General features: G+C 40.9%; 1 protein-coding gene and 1 pseudogene across 2 annotated transcripts; one reads left to right on the plus strand and one right to left on the minus strand.

The window, feature by feature from the left end:
• The first annotated feature begins 110 nt into the window (after positions 1-110).
• On the plus strand, positions 111-1,716 carry LOC104600014 (F-box/kelch-repeat protein SKIP6 pseudogene; annotated as a pseudogene). Its single transcript, XR_016076233.1, has one exon. The product of XR_016076233.1 is annotated as an F-box/kelch-repeat protein SKIP6 pseudogene (transcript).
• A 4,817-nt stretch (positions 1,717-6,533) lies between these two features.
• LOC104600013 (Oxidoreductase family protein) lies at positions 6,534-10,508 on the minus strand. Its single transcript, XM_010262806.3, has 2 exons — positions 9,861-10,508; positions 6,534-7,326 (listed from the first exon to the last, which is right to left on the minus strand). The coding sequence occupies exons 1-2, from the start codon at positions 10,320-10,322 to the stop codon at positions 6,706-6,708; spliced, it is 1,083 nt and encodes a 360-aa protein (XP_010261108.1). The 5' UTR covers positions 10,323-10,508; the 3' UTR covers positions 6,534-6,705.
• Between the last annotated feature and the right edge of the window lie 7,873 nt (positions 10,509-18,381).

Here is an 18,381-nt window from a genome sequence, read left to right on the forward strand (position 1 = left end):
TCTTAAAAAAAAAAAGGTAAATTATAGATAAGTATCTTGTATGTACTTTGAGGGTAGTAATACTTAGGGTATTCGAATTTTCAATGCAACACTTAGATTTTCTTGGTCTTTGTTTTTTTTTTTTTTGGTAATAACGATTTTCTTGATCACCTGAACTCACAAGTCAGAAACCTGAGAATGTGAGAATCTGAGATTTCAATCTGATGGCTGTAACCAAAAACAAGACTCATCTAACTGTACTTTGTAGCAGGAATTCTGGACCACCTAGTATAAAGGAATTTCCACCAAACATGTCATGCTACTTTCTTCTTTCAACTTCAATCTCCAACTACCAGCAAATGTGGAAGGAAGAAGAAGCGCGAACCAGAGACATAGCAGAAGAGCGAAATTGGAGAAGAGCCAGGCCATGAAAGGAACTTCTTCTTCTTCCGGGGCAACCTCGACTGTCGATTCCGACTCGCCACCACCGTCACTTCTCGTTCCGGACCTACCAGACGACGTTGCTCTGCAATGCATCGCGAGGGTCCCAAGCTTCTACCACTGTGATCTCTCCCTAGTCTGCAAGTCTTGGCGTTCCATCCTCCGCTCTCCCATTTTCTTCTCCACCCGCTCCCTCCTCAACTGCACCCAACACTTCCTCTTCATCAACGTCCGCATCCACGGGTCTTCCTTCAAATGGTTCGTCCTCGATCACAACCCCAGGAACCCTCAAAACCCTAGAAACCCCAGAAACCTCTCCCCCGTCCCTCCCATCCCTTCTCAGGCCATCGGCTCCGCCTTCGCCGTCATTGGACCCAAGATTTTCGTCATCGGCGGGTCAATCAACGAAATCCCGTCCTCCAACGTTTGGATCTTCGATTCTCGCTTCAATAAATGGGAACTTGGACCCAAGATGCGTGTCGGCAGGGAATTCGCGGCTGCCGGGGTTGCAAACGGGAAGATTTACGTCATGGGAGGTTGCTTGGTCGATTCGTGGGCTCGGTCAACCAATTGGGCTGAGGTGTTCGATCCTGTAACTTGGTCGTGGGCGCCTGTTCCCAGCCCGATGGAGGTCAGGGAGAAGTGGATGCACGGGAGCGCGGTCATCGACGAAAAAATTTATGCAGTGGCAGATCGAGGAGGGATTGTGTACGATCCTGGGGAGGCCACCTGGGGCTATGTGCCGACCGAGCTGGAGGCGGGATGGAGAGGGAGAGCTGCTGTCGTCGATGGGATTTTGTACTGTTACGATTATTTGGGAAAGATAAGAGGGTATGACGCGAAGGAAGGCATATGGAAGGAATTGAAGGGGGTGGAGAAGGATCTGCCCAAGTTGTTGTGGGGAGCGATGCTGGCTAATGTTGGGGGAAGGTTGTCCGTGGTTTGGGAGGGGAAGGGGGCGGGTAAGCAGGTGGAGATATCATGTGCGGAGGTTGAAGTTTGGAAGGGTAGCTGTGGAGGATTGTGGGGTTCAATTGTCTGGTCGCAGGTGATTCTGGTCATCCCTGGTGGTTCTTCAATCGTTCATTGCTTGGCAGTTGGATTGTGACCTTCGATTCTCTGTTCTGCATTTGTGAACAACCTTACTGAAAGATGAAGGTGATCAAGGCTTGGCTTTCTTATTTGGCAGGTTTCTTTGTTGTTATTGTAATTTATCGTTTAAAAAACACTAGACTATGGCTTCTGTATTATTGTATTTGATTTGATTGTGTTTATATAAGATGCATGGTTGCTCAATTCAGAGTTTAGATGAATCAAGGCTGCAGGTTTTCATGGTTTCTGCCAGCACTCAGCAGGATTATTACAAATTTACAATATGTGATTAAGAAGTAAATGATTCAAACGTATCACCTTTCAAGTGGGTTACTTTTCTTTTTTAAGAGTTAATCCATAAAGTTGGACTTAACTGAAAGAAACATGAATGTACGTAATATGGAACAGAGTTATGGTAGATATGCCGACTACTGTTACTGTACTGCCGACCCATGTAGTTGGGATAAGGCTGAGTTGAGTTGAGTCGTGGGCTTTGTATGATTGATTTTAGTTGTAAAAACCATTAGTTTGTTATTGGTGGGTCCAATTGTTGTTTGGACTCATCATAGGAGTGTCTTTTTAAATGAGTGAAAGGGAGCTCACATCTGGATGATCGTCAACCAGAAAGATTCTCTCATGGATTGCTTTTGGCACAATTCTCTCTATAATTCATGACGGGGGGCTTGCCTGCGCTGAGCAACGCCACATGCTCCGTTACAAGAAAATTTGTTTTATGTGCAGGTCCAAAGTGCAGCAATACAATAATAATTGATGCAATATTGGCCCTCTCCTCCCACCGGCCCACCCCCACTTCTTTTGGTTTTTTCTTTCTTTCTTTACAGAGTCATTTGTCACTTTTGGGATCTTTGAGATTTTTTTCCCCTTTTAGGCTGTCCTTGACTCCAATCCATGGACATACTATTTCCTCCCAGAGTTCTGCCACATGAGCTTGTTTCATTATTCGCAATGAGGTTCAGCCATTTGCAGACTTGTTAGCTTTTGCATTAGCTTCATGATTTTGTTGTGAAGGATAAAGAAATGTTGCATCTTGTCCCATCATTCAACTGCGAAAAAGAGGCAACAATACATAGATACTGTGTGACTTAAAATATAGTCAAGTGAGATTTTTATTTTCTTTCACTCCCAAAAATAACAAGGTGGTAGATCCTTAACCCTTTTTTTTTTGGGGGGGGGGGAGGGGGGGACTGTCTATACATACTAGGATTGCTTTCTTTAGTAGTAGTAATAATGCTCCCTGGTTGTACAAAATAGTAACTAGTAGTAATAAGATAATAGTGGTTTGAGTCAGCTGAGCAGAGTTTCAGAAACGATGATAGGATTCTCCCAATTTCTCTTCATCAAATAGGCAGACATATGTTTTGGTTTGAGATCGAGCTCTATCCGAACTATATGTTATAGTTCAAGCTTGGTTTGATTAAATATTCAATGACCTTAAAATTTGCTCAAAATTTTGAAAATGAATATATTTTTATATTTTATATTTTATAAATATATATGATATTTTTATAATACATAGTATATTCTTATATAAAATATTAAAACTTGTCAAAACTTTCAAGCTGATTTTTTCTCAGATCACTAATTAAGCTTACCCTGAAATTTGTAGTTTTGAACTCGATTTGAGCTCAATAAAAATCAAACTCAACCCTGAAACTGTGAAACATTCGATTAGAACTCGATTCAATTGCAGAATATGAATTCAGTCCTCGCTCACACTGTACTGAGAAGTGAGATCCACTTGCACAATTGTAGAATAACAGGGAGGAGGAACAGTGAGAAAACTTTGCAGTTGGGGGCCTAACGTTGTTGCCTTGTTGGGCATGGCATGACACGTTAATCTTCGTTGCTGGCACTAATCTGGTAGTTAGATTCTATTGTTAGCCTTGTCTACGCTTGGCGGGCTTACGTTAAGGGACATCACCGTCATTTTCACTTATAAGAGTTTTGGGAAAATTGATGTTATCTTCAGGCAAACTACCAAAAGCTTAACGTACTCTTTGAGGAGTGGTCAACCTCCTTGAGTGCCTGACCTTAGCATTCTTAGACCATCATCCCTTGTGGGGCGGCCCTGGTTAATAGCTAGCATGGCTACCAGGGCTCCTCATGGGCGCACACATGCTCATGGGGACAATACATGGACCGGCACTGCGCCACCGACACTCAAGGGGGGATCTGCACGTGGGTCTGGCCTAAGCATGTCCCTACACCTCGCCAGCCCCATGTCTGAACTAATCGAGCTACCCCGTTGCCCTTAGCGCACGGATGTGTTCTGGCCCAACGGTTGGTTGCCTATCATCATCGTCACTCGTGCTCAGCATCATCGGCATACAAAAGTCCCTTCACATCAACGCCCAGTCGCCTCTCATCATGGCTGTCATGTAAGAGATGCTTCCCATGGACCGGCCAAAGCCAACAGAGTGCCCTGGCCATGCGAACTGAGGTCATGATCCAGTGTTACTGAACTTGGTGGAGCCATCTAATCGGGCAACTCCTAGCCCTAAGCATACAAAAGGCTTGTCCTGGCCTACCTTAGCCTGGACGCCAAACGGGTTTCTTCCGCTGCAGATCTACCCCCATGACAGTTGGTATTAGAGCAGTTTGCACACAAAGGCATTTGAAGCGGTCATCTCAACAAGCAGCACATTGTGGGGTGCGGTCCCTAGGCACTTCCACTCGGGTTCAAGCAAGCATTCACATCAGGCCTAGCAAGAGACCATTCATCGTGTCCCCATTCCAATGACCTCAAAGCAACGCCCATGTGGGGGCAGACGCATTGGACGTTGTGCTCATGTGGGGGCAGACACATGAGCCATTTAATAAGAGGCATATTGATGTGGTTTGAGTGGGGGAGTGCAATGCTTCCTCACGGACATCAGTTGCCATTCATTCTAGTTTGTTGTGGGCGGTGCGCCTACATCTTGGTTTCATGATGGATGAGCATTTGTTCCGTAGCTTGTTAGAAGCACTACTAAGGCAGGGACAGCAATCCAAAATTGGTTGGTGTCGACAGTTGGTCAAGGAATATCACTAAAGTGGTAGTTTTACATCAAAAAGGGTCATCGGTTGAAGCCACAATATTAGAATGTTAGGAATGTGGCATTGAATCAAAGGACATGCTCAACTCAACAAGCGGAACATTCGCAGCAACAACAACACATCACAAGGCGAATGCATGTTCAGCAACATCATGGGTAAAAGTTGCCACCACTCGCACACAAAGCAATCAGATCTCCTTAAGGCAGCAACACATTGGGGCCCCCTCAGAGCGAAGAAGTAGCCCGAGTCGGTGTGGTGAAGTGTAGTTTCGAGGGCCAAAAGAGCATAAGCCATGGACTAAGTTTGAGTAACCCACACACGAAGAGGTGAAGTCTGCAGACCAGCATGGTGAAAGGGTACCCAGGACACATCGCCAACAGCAGGATTAGACCTATCACATTGTGTTCGGTAGCACCACCGAAAAGCTACCACAAAGACAGTCAAGCCTTGAAGTAAAGATGATACATGGGGCGAACCTCCGCAAAGCATACACATCCAATTTCTTCGAGGGCCCTTCTCACACACTTTCAACGGCATAGCCATCGCGCGATTTGAGTAACATCAACATTGGGGGTGAAGTCTAGGTAGGCCGGCATGGTGAAATGGTTTCATCCCCATAAATAGACACCAACATAGGTGAGATCCGGGTTGGCCAAGCGAACCTAGTAACTGACACACATGTGGATGAAGCGACACACAGACGCCTATTCACAAAAGGAGTCATTGTCGATGACAATAATGGATTGAGTGGGGGAGCCTGTCACAGTCTGACACAGGCTTAGCCTTGCCTATGCTTGGCGGGCTTACGTTAAAGGACATCACCGTTATTTTCGCCTATTAGATTTTTGAAAGAATTGATGTTATCTTCAGGCAAACTACCAAAAGCTTAATGTACTCTTTGATGAGGGGTGGGTCAACCTCCTTGGGTGCCTGACCTTGGCACTCTTAGACCGTCATCCCTTGCGGGGCGGCCCTGAATAATGGCTAGCATGGCTATCAGGGTTCCTCATGGGTGCACACATGCTCATGGGGACAATGCATGGATAAGCATTACGCCACCAACACTCAAGGGAGGCTCTGCACGTGGGTCTGGCCTAAGCATGTCCCTACACCTCGCCAACCCCATTTCTGAGCTGATTGAGCTACCCCGTTGCTATCATCATCGGCACTCATGTGCCCAGCATCATCGGCATACAAGAGTCCCTTCACATCGGCGCCTAGTCACCTCTCATCATGGTTGTCCCCCTTTAGCACGAAAGAAACGCCTCCCATGGACCAGCCAGAGCTAGTAGAGTGCCCCAGCCATGCAAAGTGAGGTCATGATCCAATGCTATTGAACTTGGTGGAACCATCTCATCAGGCAACTCCTGGCCCTAAGCATACAAAAGGCTTGTCCTGGCCTACCTTGGCCTGGACGCCGCACGAGTTTCCTCTACTGCAGATCTACCCCCATGACACTATGGAATTGTGTCATGTTCACATTTATCGAGTATAAACCCTGCTCTGAAACGAACCAAATGTTTGGACTTGCATGAACCCCGTTGTTCTCGTGCGAGTGCTACTACTCCTCTGCATGTATATTTATAAAAGGAAGATAATTCGTTGCAGTCTACAAAGCATTAACGGCCATCTCTCCATTCCCTCTCCCTCCCTTGCTACTAGTGCGCTTCTCCTCTTGTTTTGGAATTGGATTTGAAGATCACACAAGGATTTTCTAACTAGTCAACAACAACACTATCACCGTTCACTAGCAGTTCCCCAAATGTTTAATTCAGTTTCACCCAAGGATTTGTTTTGGAGAGGACAAGAGTTGCATCATAAGGAAAGCCATGATAATGTAGGTGAAGACAGACAATTTGATCAAACTAGCTAGAATGGGGATCAGGACAAGGACAATCTGGTACCATGGCTCTAGTAACAAACCTAATTGAACCTAAACATCAATTTCAATCTTAAACCATCAATTTAAAGAACAATGAGAAGCCCCTACATGTTTATTCAGCAAATAGCTTTCTTTCTTTTCAAGTCCGTAGATGCAACAGCATAAACCCCTAAACCTCTGTCCAAGAAGAAAGTAAGATGATACAGATCTTGTTACTGAAAACCTAGGATAGGGCAGGGGAGTGTCTAAATAGATCAACTTACAATTTCGACAGGTTCAAAACCTTTTTCAATTGATGCCTTGACTGCATCCAGTACCAGTTGTGTCTTCCTGCTTATGGTGGGCCACCACTTCTCTGGCTTTGAATTGGATCCTTTAATACTTGCCACCAACCTTGCAAACTCCCTTACCATGCGGGCCTCCTGAGGAAGATCAACTGTGACAACATGCTCGCTTGGCAATGTAGCCCACCCAGTTACAAGCTCATCGAATGTAGAATTCGTGGCTGTTGAAAATGAAGCACTTTTCTCTTCAAAAGGAATAACAAAATCATGAACATGCAGAGTTCCTTTTGTTCCAATTGCAGTTATATCCATGGTCAAATTGGAAAGGAAGGAACAGTGAAAAGTTGCTACTTTGCCATCTTCCCATTGTAAAGAAGATCCACATGCCAAAACGACTCCTGCTTCATTGATAACAGGCCCACGAAGTGCAGTTACTGTTTTCGGCAATTCATAGTCAACTGCCCACAAGAGTGACCTGATACAGTACCACCCAACATCCCCAAGAGCTCCAAGGGCGTCAAGATCTGGCTTAACACGGATGTCATTCTTGAGGAAACCAAGATCACCACCAAATGTAAACACACTGTTCACCTGCTCAGCCCACAAAGGTTTCATTTATTCATCTATTTGGACAGACAAAAAAGATATTATATTTTGAGAGAAGGTACCAAGTACCAACGAATAAATATTGTCAAGTGAAAATTAGCATGCTCTTCAGATGGAATGTGATATATTACTGGATAATAAGTTGAAACATTTAGTTAAAAAATAGTCCTAGTCTGGGGTTGAATTTCCAGGTCAAAAGTACTTTTTGCTTCAACCATAAGCTGAAGTATCCATTACCCAATGCTGGCCAGTAGAAACTGATGCTCATCAGCCTGAGGTTTTACTGTCTGGCCAAGTTATGAGCTTTTATTGAGCTTCCACCATAAGCTCATGATTCATGAGTTCAATCAATGCTTACCAAAAATATCATTAAAGAATGGAAAAAATACTTCACATTTAATAATGTTTTAAGAAATAAAAGATGCAACAATAACAAAATTAAAACCCAAGCCAAAAGCAGAATCGCATGTTATACTGAAGCCAAATTAAAACAGGTTGAATTAAATTCCATGATTATAAAATGAGGGGAATAACAAAGTTAACAAAGGCAAGAGACTCGAAAAGAAAGTTCATTAGATTGGGATATACTGCACCGAGATAGATATATTTGGCTGCATCAGGGGGCTAAAAGACTTGAATTCTCATTGGGGTTTCTGTAACAGGAAGATTAGTTACAAGTTGCAACAGGTCCGCTAAAACCAACAATAGATAAATCGACACTGCTAGCGCTTACATTGATTGGTTAGATTGACTAATGCCCACTCTTCAGGCTCTAAAATTAATGATAGATAAGAATACAAATGCTTTTGAAGAGGGAATTTGAAGTCTTTTTTTGGGGCAAGGAGAAAAACAAGGAAAAAGAAGGTAAACAAGATAATGAAGTAAAAATTACAAAATGATGATGAATAATGAAGAACTTATAAAGAAACTTCGATCACAGGATGTAATGCTACCCTGTACCTAGGGGTGATCATTTCAGCCCAGCCTGGAAATTCTAGGCTTGGGCCTAGGTTTTGTGTTCAGGCCCGGCCCAGGCCTAGGCCTCTGCCAGGCCCACAAATTTTAGGGTCAGGTCTAGGCCTAATACTTCAAGCCCAGCCCACATATATTTAAATATATATATTTTATACATAATATATACATATGTATATATATTATTTTATGTTATATTATACATTTTATGACGAACATTACAATATGAAACTTATAATATGTATTATATAATATTTTATATAATATGCTATAACCCTCATCATAAGTGCAAAGCCCAGCCTGGCCTTGGCTCATGATTACCTGTCAATTACTTGGAAAAAAGAGGATCTATAATTGAATTAAGGGTCATTTACTAAAACACCCCTAAAGTTTCATGGATTTACTAAAACCTATCCTTTAATTTGTGTTTTATTAAAACATCCCCTATAATTTGCAACCTATTTGCTTAATGGATCTTTAAATTTAATTAGATGAAACTGGAAAATTAACGATTTTGACAAAAAAAAACTAATATCCGTTTAAACAAATTGAATAAAAAGAAAATAAAAATGGAAAGTCATTCTTGCCCCTCGTAAAATGTGGACAAGCTCTCAATTCAGTCAATTTTGATCAAGTTGGAAGAAGTTCTAAGAGTATTTTGAAATATACAACCATGACTCACACCATTAAACATTTCCCAGTCACTTTAGGTGAACACATAATCATTAATACAAATGGTTCTTAACAGAACATTGATAAGTAATAAGTCCGTTGGAAAAGATAGGGGGTTTTAGTAAAATACAAACTATAGAATAAGATTTTAGTAAGTGAAATAAAGGAAATGTCTGAAGTATGTGGCGCCAAAACTTCATGCAGTTGTCTAAATGGGTGGGACAAATGCCAAGCGCCAAGTTCCTTCTTTTCCCTTTTTTGGGTTAAAACCAAATGTGTGGCATGAAATTCCCGGTTCTTTAACAAGAAATAAAAAACAAAAATTTCCCGGTTTGGACAGAGCTGGTGGTGCACATATTTTCTATTTATGGTGAATTTTCCTTTTGAAAAATTCCCATTTCATGGTGTCATGGTGGGTCCAAGGTATTGAGACCGTGATCCAATTACTCCCTTGCGATTTGCGAACCCAATGAAACAGATAGACAGGTCAGTGATGGAAATATATTCGGAATACCACTTGAAATAGCTGGCGTGCGCGTGTTTCATGGATTGCACGGGAGTGCTGTGATCGTGGTTGCAGGAGATATGAACAGTGAAGTGTGAAGTCCAAAGTCGAAGGTATAGTAATAATAATATACACACGGCGCATGTTAGCCCAGCCCTAGACGCCGGCCGTAGAATTCCCAAACCAGGCACAGACGCACAGTGCACTCGACCAACATCCAGCCCCCACACAATCAAAGCACAGGCAACAGACAAGAGTAAAATCGGATTCCCTCCTTTTCTTTCTTCTTCTCTTTCTTTCTTAATAAAAAAATAAATAAATAAAATATAGAGAATTCAGAAATGGAATATCAAATAGTGGCGGTACTTGCCGATCGGAGTTGACCGAAACGCTGCGAATCGGAGAGGAACTCCTTCATCTTGGCAGTCCGAGGATGGTGCATCCACATAGTAGCGTCCATGAGCTGCACGCCGTTGGAGTCGCAGGCCTCGATGATGCGATCGAACTCCTTCACGTTCAGTGCTACCGGTTTCTCCAGAAGCAAGTGTTTCTTTTTCTCTGCCGCCAAGGTCGCCCATCGCACGTGCAAGCTGGTGGGAAGAGGCATGTACACGGCGTCCACTTCAGGATCGTCGAGGACCGCCTCGTAGCTGCCGTAGGTCTTGGCGGACGGAGGGAATCCGTTCTCCTTAGCAAATTTTTGGGCCTTTTCGATGGAACGGCTGCCGATGGCGTGAATGGTCACATTTGGGGCCAGAGTGATGGCTCTAGATACCTTGCGAGCTATCTCGGCGCAGCACAGGATGCCGATTCGGATTGAAGCTTCGGCCATTCTCTCTTTTGTCTTCTTCTTTATTCCTTCGCCTTTCTGGGTAGGTTTACGTGGATAGAACTGAACTTTTAAGCGAGCAAGAGAGAGAGAGAGAGGGTTGAAGAACTGGCGAGGACAGATATTTAGTAACGGTGTATGGACTATGGAGTACTGGAGTCGGTACAGAATGAGATCGAATTGCCACTGGAGATGGAGATTATTACGAGAGCAGAAGAGGGGGTGTGGACATATATTGGCCAGGTGATGGCAATTATTGATTTCTGTTTCTACTTTCTACTTTTTTCTAGAATGAGAATCCTGTCATTCCTGTCTCTTGTGGCTTTAAGCATCTGATCTGGATCTAAACGATACACGTGGACGTGGTATTCATGCTAGTAACTTGCGCAATGCTCTCCTACCGTCCATCTATCTGTACTGTTACAACTACCACTATAACGCCTTGACCACCATTCACAAAAAACACAACTGAACTGACCTGTTGATGCTTGGAGAAAATGATTCAAAGTGCATCGGGACCATTGAATCATTTTTTTCTCATCCTTAATTCCTTATGATCATCCCATACGCCATACCCCCATGCCCATGGGTTTGTTCAGAGCCCGATAAGAGTTGAAACTTGAAAGCCATGCTCGCAGGCTTCCAAGCTGCTGGTAGAAGATTGACGGCCGGTTTGGATGGGCGGCTACTGCTTTTGATTGAGCTGGTTTAAAGCAGCTACCAAAATTCAAGGTTTTAAAAATCGGATCAGACTTCAGATACGGAACTCTTTTGATCACCGGTTTTCAGGTCCAACGGTCCAACCATCCGGTTTGAATAGATGGCCCATTCTGATTTAAAAATTAAAAAAGTAATTAAAATAAAAATGGATAAAAACCATTGTCAGGGTCAACATGTCAATAGTTTGATAGCCCACTTGATCAAGTCAATGGTTTTTGGCCCGATAGCAGTTTTAGGATGAAATGGAAACGGTTAACTAGACGGTTCTAGGGTCAACCAGTCCAACCAACTAGTCTGATCCAGTTTTCAAAACCATGGCAAAACTAGTTTTACTCCAAACTGGTTACTTGGGGCTTGCCTCAGGCTCAAGCCTTAAGCCCAACTATTAGCGTTGGGTTTGTGTTGAGTTAAAAGCCCCAATAATCCAACATGAATCCAACCAGCACTAAAATTTGATGCACTCAGATTGGGTTTGGGCCTAGGCCAGGCTCAATCGCTCAGGTTGGTCTATCAGTCCACACTAAAAATTAATACACATGTATGTGTATATCTGATGTCGTGCAATCTGAGCGCTCCCTCGTGTACTATGACTTAGACTCAAACTGTATGTCAATTTGGCTGAGCCGAGCTAATGTCTGGATGTTCGAGCTAAAGCGAGCTGCAAAGGAAAAAGAGTGAGAGTGCCCGGGGAGGACACTCTGATGCTTAAGTTAGTAGGTGAATGGGGATTTCTCTAAGAGTGTGAGAGAGGTTGAGAGTATGAGTGCGCGTACCTCCTCAGGTGAATTCGAGCTCCTTTTATAGCTATCAGAGGTTCAGGTGCTTTTGGTAACGTCTCTGAGTTTTTGGCAGAGTTGTTTCCACAGTATAAGGCGTGTTAATGTGTTGTTTACTAGATCTCATGGCGGTTACAGTTCGTTCGCTCAAATTGTGGCGCACGGTTTAGCGAGCTGCTCCAACGATCGCGATATCAATGGCCTCAGGAGTGGGATGTGGAGACGGTTAGATGAGCTCATCCTTGCGAGTCGCCTTAGTTCGCCTCAGCTCGACTGTCTTCTAGGCCAGGTCGCCAGCAACCTTAGGGGCCTTGCCAGCTCACCCTTGTCGAGGTCGAGAGTAGTTTGTGCGAGGTGCTCTGAGCTAACCCGTCAAGTTGTCCTATTGATTTGACCGTGTGTTGTCGACGATGGCCACGTTTGTCATTTGTTTGGGAGGACCAAATTCCCCCTCATCAATATATATGAAGGTATACATATATGTATGGTTTATTAAAAAATATATGTATAAATGCATATATAATTCATGCAAAAATGAGTATATATATGAATGCGCTACAGCAAGATACCTAAGAGCTAGGCTCAATCCTAGCTTAAAAAATTAAGGGAAAATTCCCGAATAGTACCTTGTACTTTGGGCCTACTATCACTTTGGTCCCCGAACTTTAAGACGTGACAATTTAGTACTTAAACTTTCAAAACGTGCCAATCCAGTACCTACCATTAACTAGCCGTTAAGTGGCAATTGAAAAGACAAAAATGCCCTTCAAGTGTCATCTAATTCTCTTTATAAAGCATCCAAATGTTGCCAAAAAATGAACAGTCCCAAATCCTTATATCTTCTATTCAAGAAAGTTGGGATCACATCTTAGTTAGCATTTTGGTGACCCCAACATTCTTGAATAGAAGGGGTAAGGATTTTGGACTATTCATTTTTTATCAACGTTTGGATGGTTGATATAGAAAGTTAGATGACACTTGAAGGGAATTTGTGGTTTTTCAAATGCCACTTAATGGGCTTATTAATGACAAGTATTGGATTGACAAGTTTTAAAAGTTAAGATACTAAATTGTTGTGTTTCAAAGTTCGGGGACCAAAGTGGCATTAGGCCCAAAGTGTAGGGTACTAATAAGGATTTTCCCAAAAATTAAAAAGTCCAAACTTTTGGACCTAGGCCCAACCCGAGTACTGAAAATCCAAGTCCAAAGTATTTAAAATTGTGGATTGGGTTAGTCTGGACTCGAGTTGGGCCTATTGAAGTTGCACCCCTACTCTCCATTCTCCTCCTCCTCCTCCTCCTCCTCTCTCTCTCTCTCTCCTACATTATTTGTACATCTATAACTTCCTCCTAAAACACTTCCTAATTTATCTTACATGCCCAATAAAACACCTAGTTCTAACATCTCTTTCCCTTCTTCTATCTCTATCTCTCCACCTTCCATACAAATGCATTTAATTTTTTATCTCATCAATGTATTAAAATATTAATGTTTAAATTAAAATTAAATATTGAAATAACATAAATAAAAATATTTTAAATAAGATAAAATAAATACGACAATAAGATAATAAGACAAATAATAAAATTTAATAATTACTTAAAATTTTATTATAATTGTTAACAATATTTTAAATTAAAATATTATTATAATTTAATAAGATCTATCCCTCTCTCCTTGTGACATTTTGGGCCCCATACATCAGTATTTGTATTGAAATTGAAACACTACTGCATTCGCACTATAGCAAGAAGATGGGTAAAAAAAGATAACTCTAATGAATTGGAATTTTTTTGAAGAGTAAAGGATTGGAAAAAGTTACTGCTCCATTTTATTTAGTTACCGATTCAAACATATCTCGATTGATATTATTTGGTCTATCAAGTATATTATATAAATTTTTTAAAAATATATCTTGAAAATAAATATTAGAAACACTATTAATTAACTGATTTTTGTTAAAATATTAATTCCATTGTTAATTAAAATTTCAATAAAATATATTTTTTTATATTTTTAGTAAAGTAAGTTACTTTAATTTAATTTATACTTTACCTAAATCACATTAATTAGTAGTAATTAACACACTTATAGGAATGATTGATTAATTAATTTAATAATTTTATATAGGTCGGGCCAATTTTTTTGGGGTTGGATTGGATATATTAGGTAAACTTTCAGTCTATGACAATGATGACAATTTCCTCATCTCCACTAAGTACTTGGCCTTCCCAAATGGGTTAGGTATGGAGACTGCTTTAGTAGGGATGTGGATGGGAATTAATTAAAATATCCGATAAGGGACTGCCCCGCCCTGACCTTGACTATAATATTTTAAATATTTTTAAAATATTATTTATATCGTAAAATTTAAATATCTATATATACATACATATATATGTATGTATGTAGATATTAAAATTTAATAAAAGAAAATATATAAAAATTAAACCACAAAAGATCATCAATGAAAGTACAGTGGTTGGATTAATGTCATGAAATTATTAAAAAAATATGGCAAGTGAACATCATCAATGGAAATTATTAAAAATTAAACTACAATTGAAAAACAGAAAAAATCCCGAACAAAAAATTTTCAAATTGTGAATAATAAGGCTGTATTTTGGTTTAAAGGAAAAAGTAGGGAAAAGAAAGAAAAGGTAAGAAAACCTTTATAAAGCTTGTATAAATTTCCTTGCCTTTCCCTTCCTTTCCCTATCTTTTCATTGAAACTAAACATAGTCTAAGTGTAAGGATTTTTTTTTTCGATAAAAGAACAGAACCACTAAAAAACATCATGGGTCCATTTGAATTTGAATCCCCCTTTTACAACTACTCAAAAAACATGCTTGTAAATACATAGGGGGGGTGGACTTGTTAACAAAAGTATTTTTAAGCCTAGCCTGTTTAGCAAGTTCATGGGCTGGCTTAACTACCTCCCTATTTACATATAATAACTTTACATTGGCAAAAAGTGATAACAAATCAAATATATGGTCATGTAGCGCCTAAAGTTCCCAAGTTATGTTTTTATTAGTTCCTTTAAATTCAAAAGTACTTTCTTGGCATCCTATGGCAGAAAACCTTTTTTATATCCCATACAAAAAAGCTTACACAAGCCTCTTATTATCCCAGATCTCAGCTTTTGATGATGATCTTGCTATACACGGTTGTCCTTCTGCAATGAAAAGAGGAGATCCACGTGAGAACATTAAGAGCTCAAAAGATGCACTGTGTGTGGTAGTGTTCCATGATCCATCCACTAAGATGATCGGGAGTGCTATGTGCAAAACCTCTTGTAGATCCCATTATGCATTCAGTTGAGAAAAGGATGAGTTTTGTGACTCAATGGTTTTAGTAAGGCAGTAACTACTAAAAAGGATGATTTCTGCAGGATCATTAGTGGTTCTGGGATCCCATTATTAAAAATATGATCATTTCTCGCGTTCCATATGCTTCTAAAAATTGCAAAGACTTTTGCAAGGTAAATGTACTTTAGGGCTTTGTTCTTGATATGACTATTGTACTACCACCACCATTCCAATAAATCTTTTTGGCCTGAGTTTAAAAAAGCCTCCCGCATGAGCCCAACTTGGACTTGCATCCAAACAGCCCTGACTAGAGGGCATTGCAGGAAAAGATGATTTTGGGTTTCTAGGTACAACTTACAAAAAGTGCACAAAGTATCTTTTCTACTTTTGCAAACCCAAATAGCTGTCTTTGTTTGAAATTACCTTATGTAAGAATTTCTTGATGGATTGAGAGATCCATCGTATGGACGCCCAAAGATTGCAGAATAAGGGGTGAATTTCAAAAACTTGTTCTCTCCCTTCAAATAGGAATTACATTCCCTATTTAGAAAATCATATTTTCAATGATCATTCTTGAACCTTAAACTGAACCAGACCTGAACCAAAAGGAATAGGAGAGAATTATACCTGATACGAAGAAGTAGTATCTCCCAATGGAGGTGTTCACGCCCAAGGAAGGATCCAAAGACTGCTCCCACTAAAGATGGCGCAATGCAGGATGGAGCAGAATCAGTAGTGTTCTTCTCCAAGAAATCTGTCCTTCGCAAGAATCAGCAGGATGGTACGTGAGCACAGCTTCCTTTCAATCATTTCTCAAAGAACTGATGTCAAGATTCAATCTTGACTTCTCCCACAACTGGAGATCGAACTGACAAACAGGGCGGCAAGAACAAGAAGGCGGTAAGAGAGTATTCGTAGGGTGCAGAATTCTCTCTTCTTGTTTTCAGCACTAAAGGAAATCAGATGTGTGTCTCTATTAGGTTGCCGCCCCCTTCTTCTGTTAACCTAAAAGATCAGCTCCTAATCCAATTAGGAGCAGCTTATCCAAATCATATTTGGATAAGACTTCTCTTTAGGTGATAGGGATAAACCCTTATCTTATCTACAGATTAGATTAGCTTTCTCCTAATCTCATTAGGAGGATTCTAGATCTGAATATGATTCAGATCTGGACTCTCTGAGTGGATAGGATTAAGACCCTATCCTATCTGCTAATCCATCTCAGAATTCGCCCCTTTAATTAACTAAATGAATAGCCCAGTTCGAAATGGGCTTTAGGCCCATTAAGCTTATGTGCTCACTTAACCTTCCTAACTGCTGCCCAGTTGGGCTTCCTTGTATAGCGTGGGACCCAAGCATTTATCTACACATCAGCCACATGGGTTCGGCCCAGCCTTTGTTACAAGGCCTGGCCGAATACATTGTTAAAGACAGTGCACCCCCTGAAACCCATCGAATGGGCTCTATGGGCCCAACACTTACCCTAAGTGGTCCCTGGGCCAAACCACCTTGTAACACTCAGGGACTGTGGACAGATGCAAGATTAGCCCATCAGGTATTATCCTCAATGGTCTTACACTTAACCTCTCAGCCCATAATGATCATACACTACCCGACAAGAGAGGACCTCTCCCTCGGCTGCAAGGAACAGTGTTGCACTCTCTACTTGTATGGATCCCGAGAATTAAAACCTTTTTGCAAACATTTGAGAAACCATAATATATATACTTTTATATCTCATATAAAATATACTTTGCAAAACAAATCTCAACGGTTGAAATCGGCTGCCGGCAGTCTTGGTTTCCATCAGTGAGAGTGCATCCCCGATCATTACGTTTGTCTGACAAAGGGGCTGATCCTGTCATTATGATCACCCACTCAGATGAATTCTCGAACTGTCCCAACATACCCAGATTTTGACTCCCGCTAAGGATATCACTGATTGGTACATCAAAGACAGCCCAATCCGACACCTAGTGCAGTATCATAATTGAGTGTAGGGGTCGGGTGTAACTTTCCAGTTTTGCCTATCAATCTCCAAGGTCCAGGGCAATACTGGAAATCTGGTTCAGTTCATAGATTCAATTAATCATATATTGTATGTGCCTAGGGTCTCACCCTGGCAGCTGAGACAGGCCACCCCAACCGACTTGATGGCACTACAGTGTCAGCCTTGTCAAGATAGGTCTCCCCAGACCGACCCACTGGTTGTGAACATTCTAAACTAACACGAGTCTCATTAAGTGTCCAATTTAAGGATATTGCACAGAAACATACTAATGGAACATGAATCAAATATGCACTTTTATTCATTTACAATAAACTCATAAAGTACATCATTCTGATTAAAGCTAAGGACATACAAAACTATCTAACATTTCTAGATAAAGATTTTATAACTATATGAGTATCGAATATCCCAAACTCTAGACTATCTTGTTATATTTGTGTGAATTGGAATTGTGGTTGTTATAAGAGAGTGATACGCTGAATTTACTTTAAATTCACCATTCTTAGAATATAATGAAAGTGGTGTACGATAATGAGTGTGGCGTACTATAATGACCCAATGGGGTTTGAGGACTAAAACTACAAAAATTTCTCTTTGTACAACTTTTGTAGCTCTTTGGCTTTTAATGAGTTTAGACTTTGGAGTATTATGGAGTCTCATGCAATGGAAATAAATTGACACACATGCAATGATATATAATTATAACTTCCTTAAATTTAAATTTTCTTTATTTATTAAAATAAGTTTCATTTAAATATGAAAGTAAAGTTAATAAAAACAAAACTAATTTTTAGATTTACTTAATTTTAAATTAAAAAATAACAAAACTCATCCGGACTTGGACTGACCGAACCCAATTAGATATCTCCTTTAGGCAGCTTTGTTTGTTGCATCGCACAGGTCCGATTAGTATTATGTAAGCTCATCAAAATATACCGAAATCTGAACAAATACAACAGGTGTTAATTCTTAAACAAGGCTTCAGGTACATGATCAGAGTAGTTCCAGGGTTTCATGTTATTTACCGGCTTTGAAATGTTCGAAATCTTCCTCAACCTAGACCTTTGTTTTGTTTATAATTTTAACTTAACTTCTACCTCTGTGATGTGGCACCGCTATGAGAGTTGAAACGAAGACGTGTACAAATCTTCTCCCGCATGCTAGTCGGTCGCCATGCTGACGGGCACGTGAAGCTAGCAACATGGCAAGCCAGGAGGCATTCGGGTTGCTCATAAAAGGGGCCG

This window comes from Nelumbo nucifera, chromosome 5, assembly GCF_055504915.1.
Source record: "Nelumbo nucifera cultivar China Antique chromosome 5, China Antique-T2T, whole genome shotgun sequence".
NCBI classification, from domain to species: domain Eukaryota; kingdom Viridiplantae; phylum Streptophyta; class Magnoliopsida; order Proteales; family Nelumbonaceae; genus Nelumbo; species Nelumbo nucifera.